This window comes from Pan paniscus, chromosome 5, assembly GCF_029289425.2.
Source record: "Pan paniscus chromosome 5, NHGRI_mPanPan1-v2.0_pri, whole genome shotgun sequence".
In the NCBI taxonomy this organism is placed as follows: domain Eukaryota; kingdom Metazoa; phylum Chordata; class Mammalia; order Primates; family Hominidae; genus Pan; species Pan paniscus.
In genome coordinates, this window is record NC_073254.2 from 182,991,159 (window position 1) to 183,013,295 (window position 22,137).

The 22,137-nt window shown below is 36.0% G+C and overlaps 1 protein-coding gene across 9 annotated transcripts in view; it reads left to right on the forward strand.

The window, feature by feature from the left end:
• The window catches only part of PACRG (parkin coregulated), a 640,692-nt gene that overhangs the window by 78,294 nt on the left and 540,261 nt on the right, over window positions 1–22,137 (forward strand). For all 9 annotated transcript variants that reach the window (XM_055114297.2, XM_057302618.2, XM_003820237.5 and 6 more), the window contains one exon: window positions 9,555–9,689. In XM_055114297.2, the coding sequence (XP_054970272.2) occupies window positions 9,555–9,689 (135 nt within the window). The remainder of the gene's footprint in view (window positions 1–9,554; window positions 9,690–22,137) is intronic.

Genomic DNA, 22,137 nt, shown 5'->3' on the forward strand with positions numbered 1-22,137 from the left:
GCTTTTGCCATCCCATGCTTGGACCACTGCAGTGAAATGCAGACCATTCACCTTGACTCTATATTCTCCTGACCTCAGGCCATTCTGTTAGACCTTGACTGAAAACCCTTCTGGAAGTTGATGGCTCAAATCACTTGAAGTTTTCCCTGCCAGCCATTGTTGCCTGTAGTGCCTTATTTTGAAAGACTCTATAGGATGCTTACCAATATATTGAATATTTATTGAAATACAGTCATGTATTGCTTAAATGTGGGGATCCATTCATGCGTTGTTAGGCAATTTCATCATTGCATGAACATCATACAGTTTACTTACACAAACTTAGATGGTATTGCCTACTACACACCTAGGCTATGTGGTGTAGCCTATTGCTCCTGGGCTACAGACCTGTACAAGATGTTACTGTATTGAATGTTGTAGGTAAATGTAAGAAGATGGTAAGTATTTGTGTATCTTAAACATATCTAAAGATAGAAAAGGTATGGTAAAAATATGGTGTTATAATCTTCTGGGACCACAATGGTATATGTGGTCTGTTGTGTACTGAAACATTGTTCTGCAACACATGACTATATATAAAGGCCAACCTTGGAGATATCGCAGATTCAGTTTCAGACCACTGCAATGAAGCAAATATCTCAATTAAGAGAGTCACATGATTTTTTTGTTTCCCAGTGCATATAAATTATATTTATACTGTATTATAGTCTAATAAGGTACAATAGCATTATGTCTAAAAACAATGAGCATACCATAATTAAAAATACTTAACTGCTAAAATATGCTAACAATCATCTGAGCCTTCAGTGAGTCTTAGTCTTTTTGCTGGTGGAGGGTCTTGCTTTGAGGTTGATGGCTGCTGACTGATCAGTGTGGTGGTTGCTGAAAGCTGGTGTGGCTGTGATGATTTCTTAAAATAAGACAACAATGAAATTTGCTGCATTGATTGATTTTTCTTTTCATGAAAGATTTCTCTGTAGCATGTGATGCTGTTTAATACCATTTGATGCACAGTAAAACTTCTTTCAAAATTGGAGTCAATCTTCTCAAATTGTGCCCATGCTTTATCAATTAAGTTTATGTTTGCTGTCATTGTCCTTTTTTATCATTTTGATAATGTTCAAAGTGTCTTCACCAGGAGTAGATTCTGCCTCAAGAAACTACTTTCTTTGCTCATCCATAAGAAGCAGCTCCTCATTAAAGTTTTATATGAGGTTGCAGCAATTTGGTCACATCTTCACTTCTAATTCTAGACTTTTTGCTATTTCTGCTACATCTCCAGTTACTCTACTGCAGTCTTGAACCCTTCAAAGTTATTCATGAGGATTGGAATCATCCTTCCTTTTAATGTTGATATTTTGACCTCTTCCTATGAATCAGAAAGGTTCTTAATGGCATTTAGAATGGTAAATCCTGAATCTTTTGCAGAATATTTAAATTTACATTGCCCAGATACATCAGAGGAATCACCATCTATGGCAGCTAGAGCCTTACAAAATGTATTTCTTTCTTTCCTTTTTTTTTTTTTTTTTTTTTTTTTTGAGATCGAGTTTCACTCTTGTTGCCCAGGCTGGAGTGCAATGGCACAATCTCAGCTTACTGCAACCTCTGCCTCCCGGGTTCAAGCAATTCTCCTGCCTCAGCCTCCCAAGTATCTGGGATCACAGGCATGCACCACCACGCCCAGCTAATTTTGTATTTTTAGTAGAGCCAGGGTTTCACCATGTTGGTCAGGCTGGTCTTGAACTCCTGACCTCAGGTGATCCACCCCCACCTCAGGCTTCCAAAGTGCTGGGATTACAGGTGTGAGCCACCACACCTGGCCTAAAATGTATTTCTTAAGTAAAAAAAAAAAAAAAGCTGAAAGTCAAAATTACCCCTTGATGCATGGGCTGCAGAATGGGTGTTGTGTAAGCAGGGATGAAAACAACATTCATCTCCTTGTACATCTCCATCAGAGCTCTAGGGATACCAAGAGCTTTGTCAATGAGGAGAATACTTTGAAAGAAATCTTTTTTTCTGAGCAGTAGATCTCAACAGTGGGCTGAAAATATTCAATAAACCATGCTATATACAGATGTGTTGTCATCCAGGCTTTGTTGTTCCATTTACAGAGTACAGGAAGCATAGATTTTGCCTCATTACTAAGGGCTCTAGAACTTTTTAAGTGCTCAGTGACCACTGGCTTCAACTTAGAGTCACCAGCTGCGTTAGCCCCTAACAAGAGAGTCAGCCTGTCTTTTGAAACTTCGAAGCCAAGCATTGAATTATCCTCAGTAGCTTTTGCAGCCCAGTGTCCTCTTCCAATAGAAGGCTGTTTATTCTACATTAAAAATCTGTTGTTTACTGTAGCCACTTTCATCATTTATCTTAGGTAGATCTTCTGGAAAATTTGCTGCAGCTTCTCCATCAGCACTTGCTGCCTCACCTTGCACTTTAATTTTATAGAGATGGTTTCTTTCCATACATCTCACAAATCAACCTCTACTAGCTTCACACTTTTCTTCTGAAGCTTCCTCACCTCTCTCAGCCTTCACAGAATTGAAGACAGTTAGGGCCTTCCTCTGGATTAGGCTTTGGCTTGAGAGAATGTTGTGGCTGGTTTGATCTTCTATCTAGACCACTCAAACTTTTTCCGTATCAGCAATAAGCCTGTTTCACTTTCTCATCATTCATGTGTTCACTGGGATAGCACTTTTTATTTCCTTCAAGAACTTTTCCTTTGCATTCACAACTTGGCTAACTATTTGGTACAAGAGGTCTTCCAGCCTGTCCTGGTGTCCAATATGCCTTCTTCACTGAGCTTAATTATTTCTAGCTTTTGATTCAGAGGAAGAGATGTGTGACTCTTCCCTTCATTTGAACACTTAGGAGCCATGTAGAGTTATTAATTGGACTCATTTCAATATTGTTCTGTCTCGGGAAATAGGGAGGCCTGAGGAAGGGAGAGAGATAGGGGAATGGCCAATTGGTGGAGCAGTTAGAACACAAACATTTATGGATTAAATTTGTTGCCTTATATGAGAGTTGTTTGTGGTACTCCCCCAAAATCACAATAGTAACATTGAAGATTACTGATCACAGGTCACCATAACAGATATAATAATGATGAAAAATTGAAATAGTACCAGGATTACCAAAACATGATGCAGAGACATGAAGTGAGCCCATGCTGTTGGAAAAATGGCACTGATAGTCTTACACAATGCTAGGTTGCCACAGACCTTCAATTTACTAAATAAACACAATATCTGCGAAGCACAATAAACCAAAGTGCAATAAAATGAATGTCTCTATGTATCCTTAACAAATAAGTCTCATATCTTTTCTATCATGATCATAATATATATTTAAATTCTTAAATTGTTATATTATTATAACTTATAATCATTTTACTTGGTATTATGAGCTCATTTTTGCTATCGTTGAGACACCTATCTTCTATTACAATACAATTTTCTTATTGTAATAATTTTGTAAGCATTGTCCTGGTCATTTGGTGGCCTTGAGTATTGTAAAATTTCTGATGTAGTGAAGCAATTACAGTTGGCAAATGAGGCAGACACTGAATTACGGAACTTCTCACTCAGGAGCCTACGCTGAAGGTAACCGATTTACCATTCCTGAGACTAACAGTCCAGTCCTGACAGAACTCAAGTCAACAGGTCTTGCCCACTCGTTTATAACAATGGCGTTTTCATGAATCAGAATTTCAGATTGAAGCTGATGAAAACAAGTAATCAATATCTTTGCATCCTATTGTTTCAGTGTTCTAGTGGGTTGGCTAAATGGGCCAATTAGAATAACACAATGCAAATTTCCTGCTTGATATAAAAGTCTTTTTTAAACAGCTTCAGTTTATGCTAAAGAATAAAAATAGTGAAAAGGAAATTTTCAAACTATATGATGAAGACTTCAAGAGCCTTACATTCCTTCCTTATTATTGTTAGTTTTGTGACCATATGATGGACACTGTGATCTAAGTCCTAAATCCATTATGCCACATTCCATAAATGTAGGCATATAAAGTATTCTGTCATCTGTAGTTATTTCAAACTGCATTCAATATCTTGGTTCCCAAGTGCATTGGATTTTATTAAAAGCATTCTGCTGTAACATCCATTCTTCCCAATTGGTTTACAGATTGCCCCTACCATTCAGGCAAACCCTAATTGCATTTTCCCACAAATCTCGTTTGATTTATGGTCTCTTGTTTGCTTTATATTATTTAGAATAAATTGAGGTAAAATTCTTAAAACATGAAATAAAATTTATAATATTTTCTCTTCTACAAATATGGAACTTACCTAAGGATTTTCAGAGTCGTTTTGTTTGTTTTAAAAGTTGTTTAGACAAGCTACAACCATCTGCGTGGTTTCCAATAATAAGATCTTTATTACCATCCCAGAATTAATTATAGTTCGCTTGATTTTTTTATGTACAGATATTTAGGATTATATGGAATAAATTATGTATAGAATATAAAAATGGTATGTCCTTCTATAAAGCTTAGGTGGATACACATGTCATACGTACCTGGAACAGAAAAAAATATTATTTCGGCTGTAGTGACAAAGCATCTGCATAAAATTCAGTGCCACTGATGCACCGAGACAGCTAATTGAGAACATTCTTGCTTCTGTTACAAGTTCCGGCTTTTGAGATGCCAAGAGTTAATTTAGAATGGATCTATAGCAGATCCCAAAAAGTATAAAGTGTTTAAAAATAAGTAAATAGCAGAAATATAAAAACAGAGGGATACCAGAGACTTAAGAAGAGAATTTCTCACTGTCAAGGGATTACATATCACCATGGATTATTTTGTAAAGTTCTCTTCTAAATAAAGGCTTTCCATGGAAGTGCAGACATGGAATCATTTCTGTAGGGTACATGAAAATTTATTGAAAGGAAGAAGTATAAGTTATCTATATCAATTTATAAATAGCCTTCTAAGCTTTGTTAGGAATGTGTCTATTCATTCAAAAGTTTGAACATTAAGAATTTTGAGCTGAGAATCAGAAAGATTGGAGTATATTCAGTATAAGAGACAAAAAGAAAAGAGAAATTGATTTTTCGAGAAGTGCAAAGACAAAAGGGGGAAAGATGGATGATCTCAACAAATTTTAGACCAACTCAGCAAGTGGGAGGCTTATTATCAACAGTAAAAATAACTATGTGACTTCTAGAAAAACTCAAAAAGGGTGGTTAGTGGATGATTAGCAACAAAGTATCTAAATAATGGTTGTAGTTGAGTTTCTTAAATGGGGCTTTGGGACTTTCCTCTTCACTGGAATAGTAAAGAGGCCCCAACATCTGCAGTGCCAGTGGAGACCTCACGAGGAGCTTGGGCTTGTTCCCCACTTAGTGACGAAAGAGTTGTCTCCTTCCCATTGGAGTTAAGTCAGAGGACTGCCTAGAGAGTCAGGAATTTCACCACTGCCCAGGGTAATGAGGCCACACCGTTTATGATGTCAGTGTGGACAATGGGGGAGCAGTAATGAGTCACTCCTGCCCCTTCCAGCCAGGAGGGTATCAGTGGAGGCCTAGTGAGTTCTGGAATCTCCATCCCCACCCAGTATTAATAAGGCACTCCCTCCTCTGGGGTCATCCAGTATTAATGAAGCATTCTCTCCTCTGGGGTCAGTAGACGCCAAGTAGAGTAATGAGACCTCTACCCCAACTTGGCAGTAATAAGGTAGCACCCTTCCCCCAACCTTTGCCAGAGAAATGTCAGAATAAGCAAGCTAAAACGGAAGCTTTAAGATCTCATAATATAATGTATCAAACATACAGGTTTCACAAGAAAATCAGTAATGACACCAAGAATCAGGAAGATCTCAGAGTGAATGTAAAAATATAATCAACAGGTGCCAACAACAAGATAACAGAAATGTTAGAAATGTCTAGGGAAGAATTTTAAATTAGTTACTTCCAAAAATGCTTTTATGAATATTATGACGCCCTTGAGACAATGAAAGAGTGGAAAGTCTCAGAAAAGAAATAGACGATATAAAGATGAACCAAATAGAAATTGTAGAACTGAAAATACAACTCAAATTAAATAAAAGCATATTTGGGCTCAACAGCAGAATGCAGGAGGCAGAAGGAAGAATCCACAAACTTGAAGATAGAGCAGTACAAGTTACCCAATATGAACGACAGAGAAAACAGGCTGGAAAAAGAAAAAGTTTCAGGGATCTGTGGCACCGTAACAAAAGATCTAACATTAATGTCACTGGAGTCTACAAGGAAAGGAAAAAGAAGCCAGGCCAAAGAAGTACTCAAAGAAATAATGACTGAAAACTTTCTAAATTTGGCAAGAGACATGAACCTACAGATTCACAAAGTTGAACAAACTTCAAACAGGATAAAAAGCAAAGAAATGCATGCAAAGGCACATCGTAATTAAACTTCTGAAAATTAAAGACAGAGAAAAATCGTGGCATAACTAAAAAAAAGTGGCACCTTATAAATAAGGGAAAGCAATGTGAATGAGAGTGGATTTATCATCCAAAGCCTTGAAGGGTAGATAGAAGTGGCACACTATTTTTCAAGTGCTAAAAGATAGAACCATGAACCTTAAATCCTACATCCAGTTAAAATGTAGTTTTGGAAATGCAGAAGAAATCAATAAAACTGGCCAACTTCTAGTAAGACAGACAAAGGAGAAACCGAAGACACAAATTACCAAATATCAGAAATGAAGAATGGATATCATGAGAGACCCTCCAGACATCAGAAGGAGAATACAGAAAAAACACAAGCAATTCTACACTTGTAAGTTTAACAACTTAAATAAAACGGGCCAATTCCTCAGAAAATACATGTTACTGCAAGCCATCCAATAGGAAGCAGATTATTTGAGTAGCTCTATAACTTTAAAGGCTATTACGTTTGTGATAGAAAACTCCATATCAAAAGGTGACAATAAAAATCACAGAAGCATATTGATTGATGCAGAAAAAAATTGAAAAAATGGAACATTTAGTTATAATGAAAAACTATCAGAAAAATAAGAATAGAGGGGGAAAGGTCATCAACTTGTTAAAGAGCATCTGCAAAAAATTTTGCAACTTTATTCATAATAGCCAAACCCAGGAAGTAATCCATATGACCTTTAAAGGTGGATGGGTAGACAAACGGATGTACCCATGCCGTGGAATACCATTCACCAGTAAACAGCAATGAACTGTTGATATAGGTTGACGACCCCTTATCTGAAATGCTTGGGATTCAAAGTGTTTTGGATTTTTGATTTTTTCAGCTCCAATAAGCATTTCCTGTGAACACCATGTCAGCGCTCAAAAAGTTTCAGATTTTGGAGCTTTTCAGATTTTGATACTCAATCTGTACACACAACAACTTATATGATTCTACAGAGATTTATGTGGAGTGAAAAAGGCCAATTCCAAAGGGTTACATGTTGTATGATTCTTGAAATAACAAAATTATAGAAATGAAGAGGACATAGTTGTTGCTAGGGGACGAAGGTTAAGGGGAAGAAAGAGTGTGGCTGTATAAGGGCAAATTGAGGGAACTTTGTGGTGGTAGAAATGTTCTTGTCTGTATCAATGTCAATAACCTATTGTGATACAGTATCGTAGTTTGTAGGATATTCCTATTAGGGAAAGCAAATAAAGGCTATGTGTGTTCTCTGTGTGTTATTTCTTACAACTGCTTATGGATCTATGATTATCTTAACAAAAAATTAAACAAGAAAAACAAAATAAAATAAATGAGGCTTTTGCTGACCAGTAATCACTATTCTACAATAACAATACACACACACATGCACATACATATATGCACTATACACTGGCACTATTGCACATAATTTACTATAAATATTTGTTCACACATTTATGCTCGTTTAACTTGGTCAAATTTTCTTTCTTTAGATTGTATTATATCGCTTTTTTGAGGGTGTTAAAATGGTGCCATATTGATAGATGTTACCATCTACCTTTTCTAAAAAAAAAAATAACTTTTTGGCAATATAAAAATTTGTCAATCATTTATCATTTCCAAAAAATGTGATTCAAGATTTACTCCTCCATGAATTTCAGAAGTCCAGGAATCACAGTTCTACAGTTTCCATGATAGTAATATAGCTAAAACTGTTCTTTTTATGTAGCCTCCAGCTCAAAGAGCTGAACAAAATAGTTGTTAAATACATGTGGTTATTTAATAATTGAATGAATTTGACTGAAAATGGTGGCTATTAATTCTAATTCCAGAACAAATTCCTAATCTTCAATAAGTAAAAGGAAATCTTCCTTCCTACTGGTAATACCCAATGCTGCCTCAATTACTCATATAATCATATACTGGGAGTAATGTGCTATGTAGTGGAGTAAATTCTAAACTCTAATAAATGTGTGTTACCTCACTCTTCAACTCCACTTCAGCATTTAATCATTGTAATAAGGTATTTCTTAATACCACACTTAATTTCAAATATAATCCTTTTATATATGTATTAGATACAATGTATTTTTCATATCTAATATGTGTATTGTATGTTTATTTATTGTGTGTTATTTAGATATGTTAATATATTCATTAAAATTGGAGTTTTTAACAAAAATATTACAAATTAACATATAAAATAACTAAAAATATTAGGTTATATTATTTTGTCTATAGTTAGTATTAGCAAAGTAATCATGAATTTATTAAGCTAATATATAAAATGACTAGCATTTACCTTTTTTCAGTAAGCAGGGAAAAATAATCATGTTTAGACTATATGTAAGGAACAGAACAGTACATTATTTTCTAAATAGTTTACTTACTACTTTCAATTTTGTAATCTAATGAATTAGTTCCAATGTAAATACAGATTTAAAAGATATATTCATTGTAAATAACTCTATAGGGAATATTTCTTCTTCAATGAAAATTTCAGTTTTGGAGATGAAAGTTTCTCATCGGTTCTAATTTCTCATCTATTCTAATGTTACTTTCTTGTGAATTCATGTTACCAAATGTATGCTGTACACACACATAGTAAGCCACCTTTTTTCTTTCTACACTAATTTATTATTACTTTTATATCATTTTAGTAGTTTTATTGTTAATATTCATAATGTGAGAACATATTCCACTATTTTCCATATATATAGAAAGATTGAAATGTTTTAAATTACTTCAGTATTCCATAAAGTATATCAGACCCAAGATTAGAATTTATAAGTATTTGAAATTGTAAAAGTTTTAACATTCTAAGCGTAAGACACCTCTATTAAAATGTTTTTCGCAAACATAATATCAGTTTTCTCTTCCCTCTAAAGTGATATTTTAAGTGACATTTTCTAGGAATGCTTTCTAAAGTAGCTTGAAATAAAGTAGACTTTTAATAGTGATTATAAAATAATTTTCTTCCCCAGGTGTTTGTATTAACAGATTTCTGTTGTCCCTTATTAAATAATGTGTTTTTATCTTCCAACATATTTATACAAACTGAAATCTTTAAAAACAGAAAGTTCTTTTATTGTGAATTGTTTTAGTATGTCTTAAAACCTGATCCCTATTTTTTTTTTTTTTCAATTAAGGTGAGAGGCCCTCCAGCTGCAGGGGCATTTAAAGAAAGACCAACCAAGCCCACAGCATTTCGAAAATTCTATGAGCGAGGTGACTTCCCAATTGCCCTTGAGCATGATTCGAAAGGAAACAAAATCGCCTGGAAGGTAAGTCAGGGCACAGCTGTGCCGGCCAGCCGCATCTGCTGAAGTGACATCTCCCAATGCCAAACACACTTGGCTGCTAAGTAAATAAACTGGAGTCATTTCTCAGCACATGGAAGATGGTGGGAAAGCTCTTAGAGAAAGCCCCCCTGTGTCAGCCATCCACCTTGACTAACAATTAAATTATAGCCTGCAAAGAAGAAAGTGACAGAGTTGCTTTGCCTTAGAGAATTGTCTGCTGCCCAATTCATCTCTATTTTTATGAGAACCTGGCAGCCCGGCCTGTTTCAGGCAGTCCATCAAATGATGGAACTGGTGGCTGGATACGGAGAGCAACAGCCATTTATCTCCCCCAGATTTCACCTTCCTGCAGGACACTTCCAAATGGAAGCTTTAATTACCTAAATGGATAGGTCAAGATTGTCTGCTCCCTGGAAATGCAGAGTAGAATACAAAAGCAGGCCGATCCCAATCCTGGCTGTCCTCTCCATCCCAGCCTGTGTCAGCAAGCGCGATGGCTGTCACACGTGCCCTGTTAGAGGCTGACCTCCACCGCCGAAGCCGTTACAGCACAGACATTTTTCTGACAAAAGGTTAATTGGCTTCAAAATAAATGTATTGCCTAATGACTCCATTCTAATGTGGTTGTGTTCCTTCATAAAAGGCTCACTGATGTTATTTGTAAAAACTTGCCAATCTCTTAACCGGAGAAGGCTTTTACATTTAATTTGAGAAAAATAAATGCTGGTCTCTAACTGGCTTCTGCTATTTAATTATTGTTGTTATCAAAGACTTTGCTTTTGGTGATATTTATCAACTAAAAGGGCTTCTCTGCCTACAGACAGCAAAGCAGTTGTGCACCCTTATGAGTATCACATCAGGTTAAGGACAAGAAAAGGTTTTGGCCAAATATTAGTTAAATTAAGCAATTGACACATTTAACTGGGAAGTCCAGCAGTCGTGACCAAAAGCAAATCAGGAATTGTTTTTAATTAGTAACAAATAAATTTATGTTAAAAATAAAATTACAAATGAGAGAAATCAAGGTAAATAGCTTAAAAAGGTGCATTAAAATTAAATTTTTCCTTCCTGTATAGAAACATTGAAAGGATTATTGCATTATATCTAGTATGTCTTTTGAAATATTTTCATATTGTTATCAAACATTTCTAATTCTTGAGCAGTCATCCGATATCAGTTATTGAACTTAGAATTATTCCAACTTATATTACAAGAGGAACTTGGTGGTATCCTTATTAGGAAACCTTACTATAAAATTTTGGGGGGGTGGGAAAGAGGTGAGTAACATTATTATCTCCTTTATAATAGTGTCTGTTAGAATGTGAACTTGTTATGTGAAAATGTACGTATGATGAGAAAAAATTTATAGCATGTATAACTAACTTTCATACTTTAGTCTTAATATAAGCATATATTTCCAAAGTTTTGTTTGGATTTTTGGATTCATATATTTGATTGGTTGCATGGATTTTGTGTTTGCCTGTCTATGTACTGGCTCATAGATATGTACTGGCTCCAAGATAATACAATGGAGTTTCTTCAAAACCTGATTCCTGTTGAGTAAAATAATTGTCATAATTCTTTATAAAAAGGGAGTGGCTTTTGGTGTTTTAGGTAATTATAACCTACACATAAATTGTATTAATGAAAATAAATTATATAGATTTACTATGATTCAAATAATTTTATGAGCAACCTTTAGAAGTGTAGAGACTAGAAAAAATCATTTTGAAAATAAATTATTAATAAAAATATGAGATGAATCATTTTCTTTATCTTTGATAATCCAACAGTCAGCAGGGATATAAAATGCTTTTCTTTTTGATGGATATATTAATTCTCTTAAGCTACTATTGATTATAGTACTGATTCAGCAAGCTAAAAAGTAATAAAAGGAAGAAACAATTTCTTTGCTGTCACTGGTAGTATAATAGCATAAATTTAGGAAAACATTTTATTCCGGAAGCTGTGGACTCCTTTTAGAGAGTAGCTACTACATTTTAATTGCATTACTGTAACACTGAAGATAAGATGTTAAGATTATTTTTTATTTTATTTATTTATTTTTTGAGACGGAGTCTCGCTCTGTCCCCCAGGCTGGAGTGCAGTGGCGCGATCTCGGCTCACTGCAACCTCCGCCTCCTGGGTTCACGCCATTCTCCTGCCTCAGCCTCCTGAGTAGCTGGGACTACAGGCTCCCGCCACCACGCCCGGCTAATTTTTTGTATTTTTAGTAGAGACGGGGTTTCACTGTGTTAGCCAGGATGGTCTCGATCTCCTGACCTCGTGATCCGCCTGTCTCAGCTTCCCAAAGTGCTGGGATTACAGGCGTGAGCCACCGCGCCCAGCCAAGACATTAAGATTATTAAACATAGGCTTGGGAACCATCTATCCATAGTTTCATATTTATTTCGTGGCACATTTGATGAAAGGACAATCTGGTGCTAAGTAGGAGGAGGGACTTGTTTTAGGATGCCGTTCTTAAGGAAGAACTCTTGAGTGTTGAAGGAAGCAGGGCGATCCGTCCCCCACAAAAAACTAAAAGCAAGAGGCCAAGACCCTGCACTCTTCCCTTGTGTGTGGGCAGGGCACCGGTTTCTGGTCATGCAAACCTCTGGTCTCAGTGTCATAGCTCATCCCTCACTGAGGACTGCTGAGGAGCAGTGCTTCCCTCCGAGGATACCGGCCCTCTCTCAACTCTCCTCAGACACCCTAGGGACTCCAAGTGGACTTGTGAGCACCTGAAATGATGCACATAACTAAGTGAGAAGCAGGTCTGTTTCTTTTATCAGTGTTTCCAGAGCCTGTGGCTCTGAAGGACTTAGGATGCACTGGCTCTAAACCCCAGCACAGGCTGCCCCAGCCTCTCACGGTCATTCCAGTCTGTGAAGGTGCTGGTCTGGGGATCTCTCCCCAGGTCCTCAGACTCCTTTTCTATTTGTTCTGGATTAGCTGACCTGATCTTCACCAGGTTAGGAACCATTGTGTGTTCTTGAAATAACAAAGGCACTCTATGGTAACATCAGAAAGTAGAAGCAAGAGTTAGAGACAGACAGATGTCTTTGCATGCTTAGGTTTCTCAGCCCACGCCCTGCTCTCAGTACCAGTTTCATGCACGTGGAAGTGGTCATTTGTTCCAGATGCCAAAACAACGTGGCAGGCTGCGTGTCATCGTCTCTGCAGCTTCGTCTCTTTCTTGTGGCATCTCTGAAGATTGCAGCAGTGTCTGATCCAACTGTCTGCAGTGGTGGAAATGTTCTACGTCTGCACCATCTAATATGGTATAATTGGCCATATGTAGTGATTAAGCACTTGAAATGTACCTACCGAGACTGAGGAACTCAATTTTTAATTTTATTTAATTTTAATTAATTTTAATTTAAATAGCCACATGGTTACCATATTAGACCATGCAGCTCCAGATTAAGATAATGGCAGTCAAAAATAAATGCCTGAATCTGCTACCCAGATAGATAGAAGGCTATCACTGTGTTAGAATTTTTATTATTAAAGTGAAAAAACGGGACTCATCTGTGGATTTTTTGTCATGGTTTTCTATGCATATCATAAATTTATTAGTAAATGTGAGAAACGTTTTGCAAAATGTTTGTAGTGAAAATTTCTATGTACTTATCAATGGCAAGTTCATGAGCTATGAAAGTTGAATAAATCTCATCTCGAATATGAAATCTACCGGCAAGCCCAGGAATAGCTTTTTTTAAAATTTTTAAATATGCATTTTCTAAATATCACTAAAGAATTCTTGATTATCAATGGTTGTAGTTATAAAAAAGCATAAGGAATACTTAAACAAAAAAAATGTTAATCTGTTTCTTTTGCTACATTTTCCTTGACCCCTCTAACATTTGGGAAATATGACTGTTGATTCTTTTGCTGTCTTCAATATCCACATTATTGGCAACAAGTGAGAAAAGAGCTAAGCTGTCTGGATAAGTTACAAAGCAGATAATCAGATGAACGATGGAATTTTAAAAATTGTGTTTGAGTTTTCTCATCTTAAATTGCCATCCTTTAATTTTCTGTCCTTCTGTAATATAAATCGCACACTTCTAATGATGGTGATCGGGGTGGGGATGGGGCTCTTTGTAAAGGTTTTCCATATGGGCACCTGGGGAGGGAAGAAATGCTATATGAATTGGTAAAATACATGGCCCATTGTCTCTACCTCTGCTGTGTAAATAAAGAGCGAAGAGAAGCATACAAGTGGTTTTGAAACGGTCACTTCAATAGAGAGTTCGAGAGAAAGAGATGAAGATAAATACCTGAGGCACTGTCAATTTTTAGAAATAACTATATCATATTATAAACCATTCATTTATTTTGAAGATGGAAACAGCTACACCTACATAAAAGTGTCTCTAAAATCTTTCACTTTCTAGGCATTTTGATGTAGTAGATATTGATACAGGTCATCTTTCTCCATGATAACGTGCTATGTGACAGAATATGACATGCACTAAGACGGTCTTGTTTTCCACTAAATTTCTAATAACCAGGCATAAGAATGTCCCAGATATCAGAGATATTTGAATAGGACATAGATAAACCTGTAATCCTCTAGGAAAATCAGGATAGAATACCACCCTTTCATGCATGCAACAAAATCACAAACCTCTCAAATTTGAAAGGGAGAAACTCAAAATGGACTTGTATTTTGTCCAAAATCCCTCCCCACTGCCCGCACAGCACCCAATCAACCCACACCTGGCAATGTCACGATGGTCCTTGTCCAGAGTAGCAGACATGCCAGAGGCCTTTCTGCGTTCTTGTTTTTTCTTCTTTGACATGTAAATGATATTCCATAGCCACCTATATTGAAATGAAATTAATAAAACCAGAACTGATACATATGAGCAGATATATGTGAGAATGGACTTAGGTGGCCTCTACTCACTGCCAAAAATGTATCTTCCTCACTGCCCTCTTAGAGATATATGAAATCTCACCATGGAGGCAAATTTCCCCTTAGGTTAATATAGTAATTTTACCTGTTGATTAAAATTTAGATCTCCAGACTTTGTTTTGTATTAAAAAATGACTTATTAGTATTAATCAGGTAACTATAAACATTTAATACTTTTTATAAATAAATGTTGACATACATGTGTCATTTATATATTTATACCCCACATTATTTCAAAACGGATTTAAATTGTCTTACAAAAAAACTATAAAGTCAGCAAAAATAAGAGATGAGAGAAATGAAAACCATAGGGACCCAAAATGGATCCAGTAACAATGTTAGTAAAAACAGGCATATCCTGAAATCCTATAAGGCGAGATCTTTGTCTGTATTTCTGCTTTATTCACTCACTTTCCTGGTACCTAGAACAGTGCTGTCACAGGGCAGGTGCCCAGGGATATTTGTTGAATGCAAGTAAAGCATACAGGAGCTGATTGTTTTTAAGTTTTATTTCTCTTGCTTCGTAGGCCTCACTTTCCTTATCTGTAAGTGACAACAATATACCAGGTGATTTCTATGGCCCTTTTAAATTATGAGCATTCAAATAAGTTTTGTTTCATAATTATTAAAATAATTGTATTTTGATATGTTGGTGGAATACTTCAAAGAACAAATATTGAGTACAAATTTGCCACAGAGATCAATTCTTCTGGTAGCAAAATGGAAATATTAGCAGCAGCACATTTAATTTGAATCTATAGCACTTTAGGTTCCAGAATGATATGCAACGGTCTTGAGGGGGTTGAACTTTTACCAGGAGGATGCTCTTTAGGTTATACATGAATGCTTTCCAGTGACTACTCATCCCTTAAAGTTTGCTTTCAAAATGACAGATTCGCTTCCCTTTCTAAAGGACTGAAAATATATGTTGCACTTGAACACCCAAGTAAAGGAAATGCTGTGAATAAATTAATTAGATGCATAAATCAGCCTTTATAATTTCCACTGATGGTGTCTCAGACAACACCTTTAATTATGTGTTGACTGACAATTCCATTCAGTATTTCTTCTCTGGCATTTTCTCCTTTTTTTCTAGTTCTTTTTATTTCTCAGCAGCATTGGTATTCAGGAACGATAAAAAGCTCTGTCAATGTGACTGTTTTCATTGACATAACTGATAATTTCCTAGTAGGAAAAACAGTTATTGCATATAATTATTATAAAAATATGCACACATTTTCTTACAATTAAAATCAGCCCAACTCAGGATAGCTCATTATCTGTAAATATTATTGCATTTTAAAGTAAATCTCACTGTGATGTGATACTCGATCCATTTGCTATCAGAATATTCACAAGATTCTGTAATTTTGAGTTATAATTTAGTCCCTTGGTACCTTCAATTTCTTAATGTTTCAATTTCTTAAGGATTTTAAAAAAATAATGCTGTATCTGTTGCCCCTAAGGTAAAACTGATATTGACTTTTGAAATCTTGTAGGCAAATTTATTTGAGCTGAATAATTTGTTTCACATCAAGGAGAATGAATGTTCTCTTGGAATTGTCCTGGGTTTCTATTTCTTTTGATAACTGCCAAAGCTTGAGTTTGGATAATAGGACTTAGTAGAATTTGCAAGGCAAATTTTACAAGAGAAGTGACAATTTACCTGATTTTTGTACAAGAGATCTGCCACGTTCCCACAATTATTTCCTTTGTGATTAATTAATAGACAGAGCTTATTCCAGAAGTTTTGAAAAAAAAAATCCTCTGGCAATGAGTGTACTATTCTTAATGCCATTCTTTTATTTGATGTAAATTGTTACATCTTAAAAGTGTATAGCATGAAAATACAGCCATGTATTAGAAATAACTTTTGTTTAAATTGGTTAGATGACCTGTGAAAACCAGATGAAAGATTTTCTGCTGAATGGGCTGGTGCTCCCTGCTGCCTATATAATTTATGTGAGAAATTAGTGCAAATGGTTCACTTTTATGGAGCAGAGCTGCTTGTAGCAAGCCTGCAGAAACAATTTTCCCCCAAGCCTCCATCTGTTCTTCAAACTAGGGCATATGCCATCTCATCGAGCTTGAAAGTCAACTGATTTATAACTCCTGGAAAGTGTATAGATTGAAAAGAAAGGTCGACTGCTGCTCTGTGACAGTGATTTGTTTGGCATTAGCTAAAGACAATTCATATTACCAGGGACCCAAGGGAAACAAGAAATGTTGTAAGTTTCAGATCTCGGTAGACTGACAACTAGAAGAAAAACAAATCACTCCTGCTTTTTAAGTCAGACGACCACCAGGGTTGAAAAGTAGGTCTTGGTAGTGTTAAGGGTGCCAAAGCTAAGCTGCCACCCATATTGTCACTTAGCATCTCATGAAGAAATGTGTCACTGCCCACCCTCTCAGTGGTAAATGTTGACGTTGTAGAAGTATCAATACTCTAATTTTTAAACACAAAATATGTGTCACTGCTTGTCAGAAAGTTCTGTTTGGAGACACAAATTGGTCTTTGATGAATTTTCTGTATCTACCCAAGGATAATCTCCAGTTGTATTCCAATTAGTAATTTAATGAACAGTTCGCTCCTGTCTTATCACTCGTCACACGTCTCTTCTCTTTACTGAAGCACTATTGAGATCAAAAGTCCTTTGACAGATGACAAATGGAATCAGATTGGCAGTGTGCTTGTAAACAACAACAAGAAAATCATTCTTTGTTTGATGTTTTCATTTGAGTAGTCAAAGTATCATCCTCCCAGATAACAACTTTTAGTCTATTGATGTTTTTGTTGTCTTTTTTCTACATGTATGTATGTTTTTTATTTTGTCAAAACTGTGTTTCACATGATAATTTTTAAGGAACTCAAAGGAACATTCATGGTCCTAATTAAGACAGGAGATTGGTAGTGGACATACTGCCACAGGAATTCTAATAGTTTTTTCCAGTTTAATGACAACGAAAAAGACAATCATCTTTTAATGTGCAGGTTTAAGTTTTCAGCGGTCATTACTAAGACCTGTGGAAAGGAGATACCCAAACATGTTTCTATGCAAAGCTCCATGTTAGCAGGGATGCACACACATGGCTTTTCCTGTAGTAATTCTCATGGTATGGTGCCCAACCACGTAAGCAGGCTTGCCTTTGTGAGCATGTCATTACCATGTTTTTGAAGAGCAGAGTAACTACTATTTTCACAAAGTTCATTATGTATGAAGCACATTTCTTGCTATTGGGAAAAGTATAGAAATGGACAGAGTTGACAGAATCATTTTAAAGCCAACCTCTGCCCCTACTCTAAGAGACTGTCTTTACAACAAATACTCCTACAGAATTTCCAATGTTGGGTTCTAATCTGAATCAAAGAAAACCCATCAACCTTTGTAGCCATAAATTCTCAAATTTTGAGTTCTTATTTAGATTGATCTCTCTCTGTTCATTCATAGTTTTAAGCACTTAAAAAAACAGGTATATGGTTTGAATATTTCTGAATTCTTGAATATCTTGAAAATATAAAATTTCAACTTTCATGTACATAAAACACAATTTAATTGAAATTAGCATTCTTAAATTACAATTGCTTCCCTTCATATCTCTTTAGAAGATAACATCTTTGTATTCTATTAATAACATATGTTATGTTATGTATATTATAACACATGTATTATAACATATATGTATATGTATAACATATAACATATGTTATTATGTTATGTATATCCAATTCCATTGATCTCATTTTCTGTAGAAATTCCCTTTATTTTCTGCCTGCACATTTGTTATTATACTGATTTGCCGTTGCATGTTACATTTTCCTTTTTCTGTATCTTCACAGATAATTTTGTGGTATGTGGAGAGATACTGTGTCAGAGATTTGTGTCAAGATGCTATGGATATATGCTGAAAAATTAAGACTAGCCTGATTTTATTCCTTTAATGTCAATGTATTGTTTGTTTGTTTTGTTTAACAGCCTTGTAAATGCACTATTTTTGTGTAATTAAAAATTGCTTCCATGTATTTTTCTTTTCCTTTTGTGTATTCTTCCTTTACTACAGTAAGCTTATTGTCTACTTACTTGGAACTTTTTCTCAACTGAGGAAAGTTTTCTTTTGTAATATTACTTATTGTTACTCTGTCCCAATTTTCTGTTTTCTTTCTTAGAACAAATATTACATGTAGATTATACATTTATATTCTGTTCTATTATTTCTATCATTATCTCCCTCAATATTTTTATCTCTTTATCCTTGTTTTAACTTCTGGCAGAGCTTTCTTTTCTTTTTTTCTTTTTTTTTTTTTGAGACAGAGTCTTGCTCTGTTGCCCAGGCTGGAGTGCAGTGGTGCAATCTCGGCTCACTGCAAGCTCCACCTCCTGGGTTCAAGCGATTCTCCTGCCTCAGCCTCCCGAGTAGCTGGGACTACAGGCGCCCGCCACCACACCTGGCTAATTTTTTGTATTCTTTTAGTAGAGACGGGATTTCACCGTGTTAGCCAAGATGGTCTCGATCTCCTGACCTCGTGATCCGCCTGCCTAGGCCTCCCAAAGTGCTGGGATTACAGGCCTGAACCACCGCGCCTGGCCAGAGCTTTCTTATGTTTTCTATTTTTGTTGGTATGGATCTATCCATTACTGCCACCAGTTCAAATTTTAGCTGTGCTTAGGTAAACTGCCCTGCACCTGGCCAATACCCAGTGTCTAGCATGAGCATGTTTCACCTGGTCTTATTCTGTTGGCCTAAAAGGGGACTTTGTAACTTCTGACACTGAGATAGCTGGAGTACACAAACACCTATAATCCCTAAAAGGCACAGGTACCCAGCTCTGTCTTTGCCTGCCTTTACCTATAGCATTTTGCTTGTGGGACACACTGCTTTCTAGGACAGAATGCAATGTGGTACCAGAAATCTCTGTCCCTACAGAGATTTGTTGTTGTTTCTTGAGTTGACTGTGAATGGATGTAGGAAGGGTGAATGGAAGTGGATAGTGCTTTGTCTTGAAAGGCAACTACTTCAAGGTGGCCTAGTCCCTCCCGCCCCCACCATCACCCTTTTATTCTAGACCTTATGTTTCTGACCGGGCCAGGAAGGGGGATCAGAAAGTGTGGGAGAGATGAAAAAGCTGACTACCTACCTTTGGATTGGTGCCTCTGGTTGCAAAACATAAGTTGACTATGAATTGTGGTTTTCCAATCCAATTCCGTTGATCTCATTTTCTGTAGAAATTTCTTCTATTTTCTGCCTGCACATTTGTTATTATACAGATTTGCCGTTGCATTTTCCTCTTTTTCTCTATCTTCATAGATAATTTTGTGGTATGTTGGGAGATACTGTGTCAGAGATTCGTGTCAAGATGCTATTTAAAAACACTGAGTCCAATTCATTTTTGTGCATTAATGGACTATATTCCTTTGCAGAGAAGTAATGTGATCTCATTAACAGGCTACAGTGACTTGTCTATTCATAAAGGAATTGAGTACTTATAATGGGAAAGACATGGTGCTGAGCTCTGTAACCTGCATAATATGAGTTCTGGTCTTAAGAAGCTTATTGACTAGAATAGATCACTATTCAAGGAAGAAACCGAAAGTCCTTTCAAAGAGTATATATCAAGTCTTAAGACAGATTGCTTCCGCTTGCATAGATCATAATTCTTAATCCTTTATGCAGTATGTGTTAAACATTTGCTGCTTCAGTGATCTGGTTCAAATAATTTCTGTAGACAAACTTTTCAAATTGAGAGTCTCTATAAAACTTTTGCCAGTTCATAAATGGTTATCTATTTCAGGGAGTGCAGCTTGCTGACACTTTCGTTTTTCTTGTATTTCAGTTTTTTTAATTGCCATATTAAGAAATAATAAATTTTACCTTTAAAATGACCTTTAGGTAGTCAATCCACATACCTATGTATCTACATATTGTGGCAATCCCAAGTATCAATAAGATATTACTGACTTCAGTGTTCTACTCTGTACTTTGAAATAAACACTTTGAAAAAAATTTTGTTTTTACCTATTTGTGAATTTTAAAGATTTATCGCGCTTGGGATTCAGTCTGATTTAAGTCTGAAGACTTCTGGAGTCATGATTAAATACGAGCTGGGCTTTCTCATTCCAGCTTTCACATCTCTGCATCTCCGTTCTCTTATTTTCTATCTTTTTAAATCACCGTGTTTCATTCACTTTTTAATTCACTGTGTGTTGTAGGTGATTTCCTCAACTCTATCTTCCAACTTAATAATTTACTAGTTTAATCTACTGTATAATTTGTTGAAATTTTTTCAAATTTACTTTCAGTGAGTATCAATTCTGGAATTTATATTTGTTTCTTAAAAAGATCTGCCTACTCTTATATTTTTCTCACTTTATGGTTTCTCTTACTATCTTTATTAGATTGTATTTTTAAGTCACTCATTTGAGGTTCTTTTTCACACTCATCTATTATCTTGAGCTCCTGGGGTGTGACTTGGAATCTGCCTTCTGTGGGAGGCCCTCGCGGCCTGGGTTGTGAAGGCACCCGTGTGCTGTGCTTTCAGGTTCGTCTCTGCAGGACACACATTCTGAACCTCTTTTGATGTGAATCAGCCTTCATGTTTCCTCACTGGGCTCCTGCTCACTGCTCTAGATTTGAGTTTCCCTTTCATTTCTGGGGACTTAGTATTTGCCTATCTTACTTTTGAGAATGGCTATGCATTTATTTTATTTTATTTTATTTTATCTTATTTTATTTTATTTTTCCTCCCGTATTGATAGTTTTGGCCATATTGACCAGAGGTCTATTAATTCTGTAAAATTGTTTTCTCAATTAACTGAATATCTTCGCTTACATGCAGATTAAAGTACCATCTTGAGATGTAATCTTTCCTCAATGTCAGACCAATTCTAATACTTCCTCAAGTACAAAAAAAAATCAATGGAATAAAATGTGTTTTGTATTTCCCATGGAAGTCCCTTTATGTAAGCAAGTTACCTTTATGTAAGCTAATGTGTATTGCATGATTGTGTATGTGTGTGTGTAATCAAACACACATAAATTAAAACTCTGTTGAACATAGCAAAACTTGGGTTTGGAAAAATCACAAGGAAAAGACATAAAAATTTTGTGCCAACCCACAACTCTCATTTTTGTATGTATATAGTACGTGCATGTGTATGTGTGTATTTACATGTATATGCAAATATGTGTAGACATTTTGTTCCTATTTCAGTACTGGAGTAAAGATTTTTCTTTTTTCTTTTTTCTTTTTTTTTTTTTGAGATGGAGTTTCACTCTTGTTGCCCAGGCTAGAGTGCAATGGTGCAATCTCGGCTCATCGCAACCTCTATCACCTGGGTTCAAGCTATTCTCCTGCCTCAGCCTCCCAAGTAGCTGGAATTACAGGCATGTGCCACCACACCCAGCTAATTTTGTATTTTTAGTAGAGACGGGGTTTCTCCACGTTGGTCAGGCTGGTCTCGAACTCCTGACCTCAGGTGATCTGCCTGCCTCAGCCTCCCAAAGTGCTGG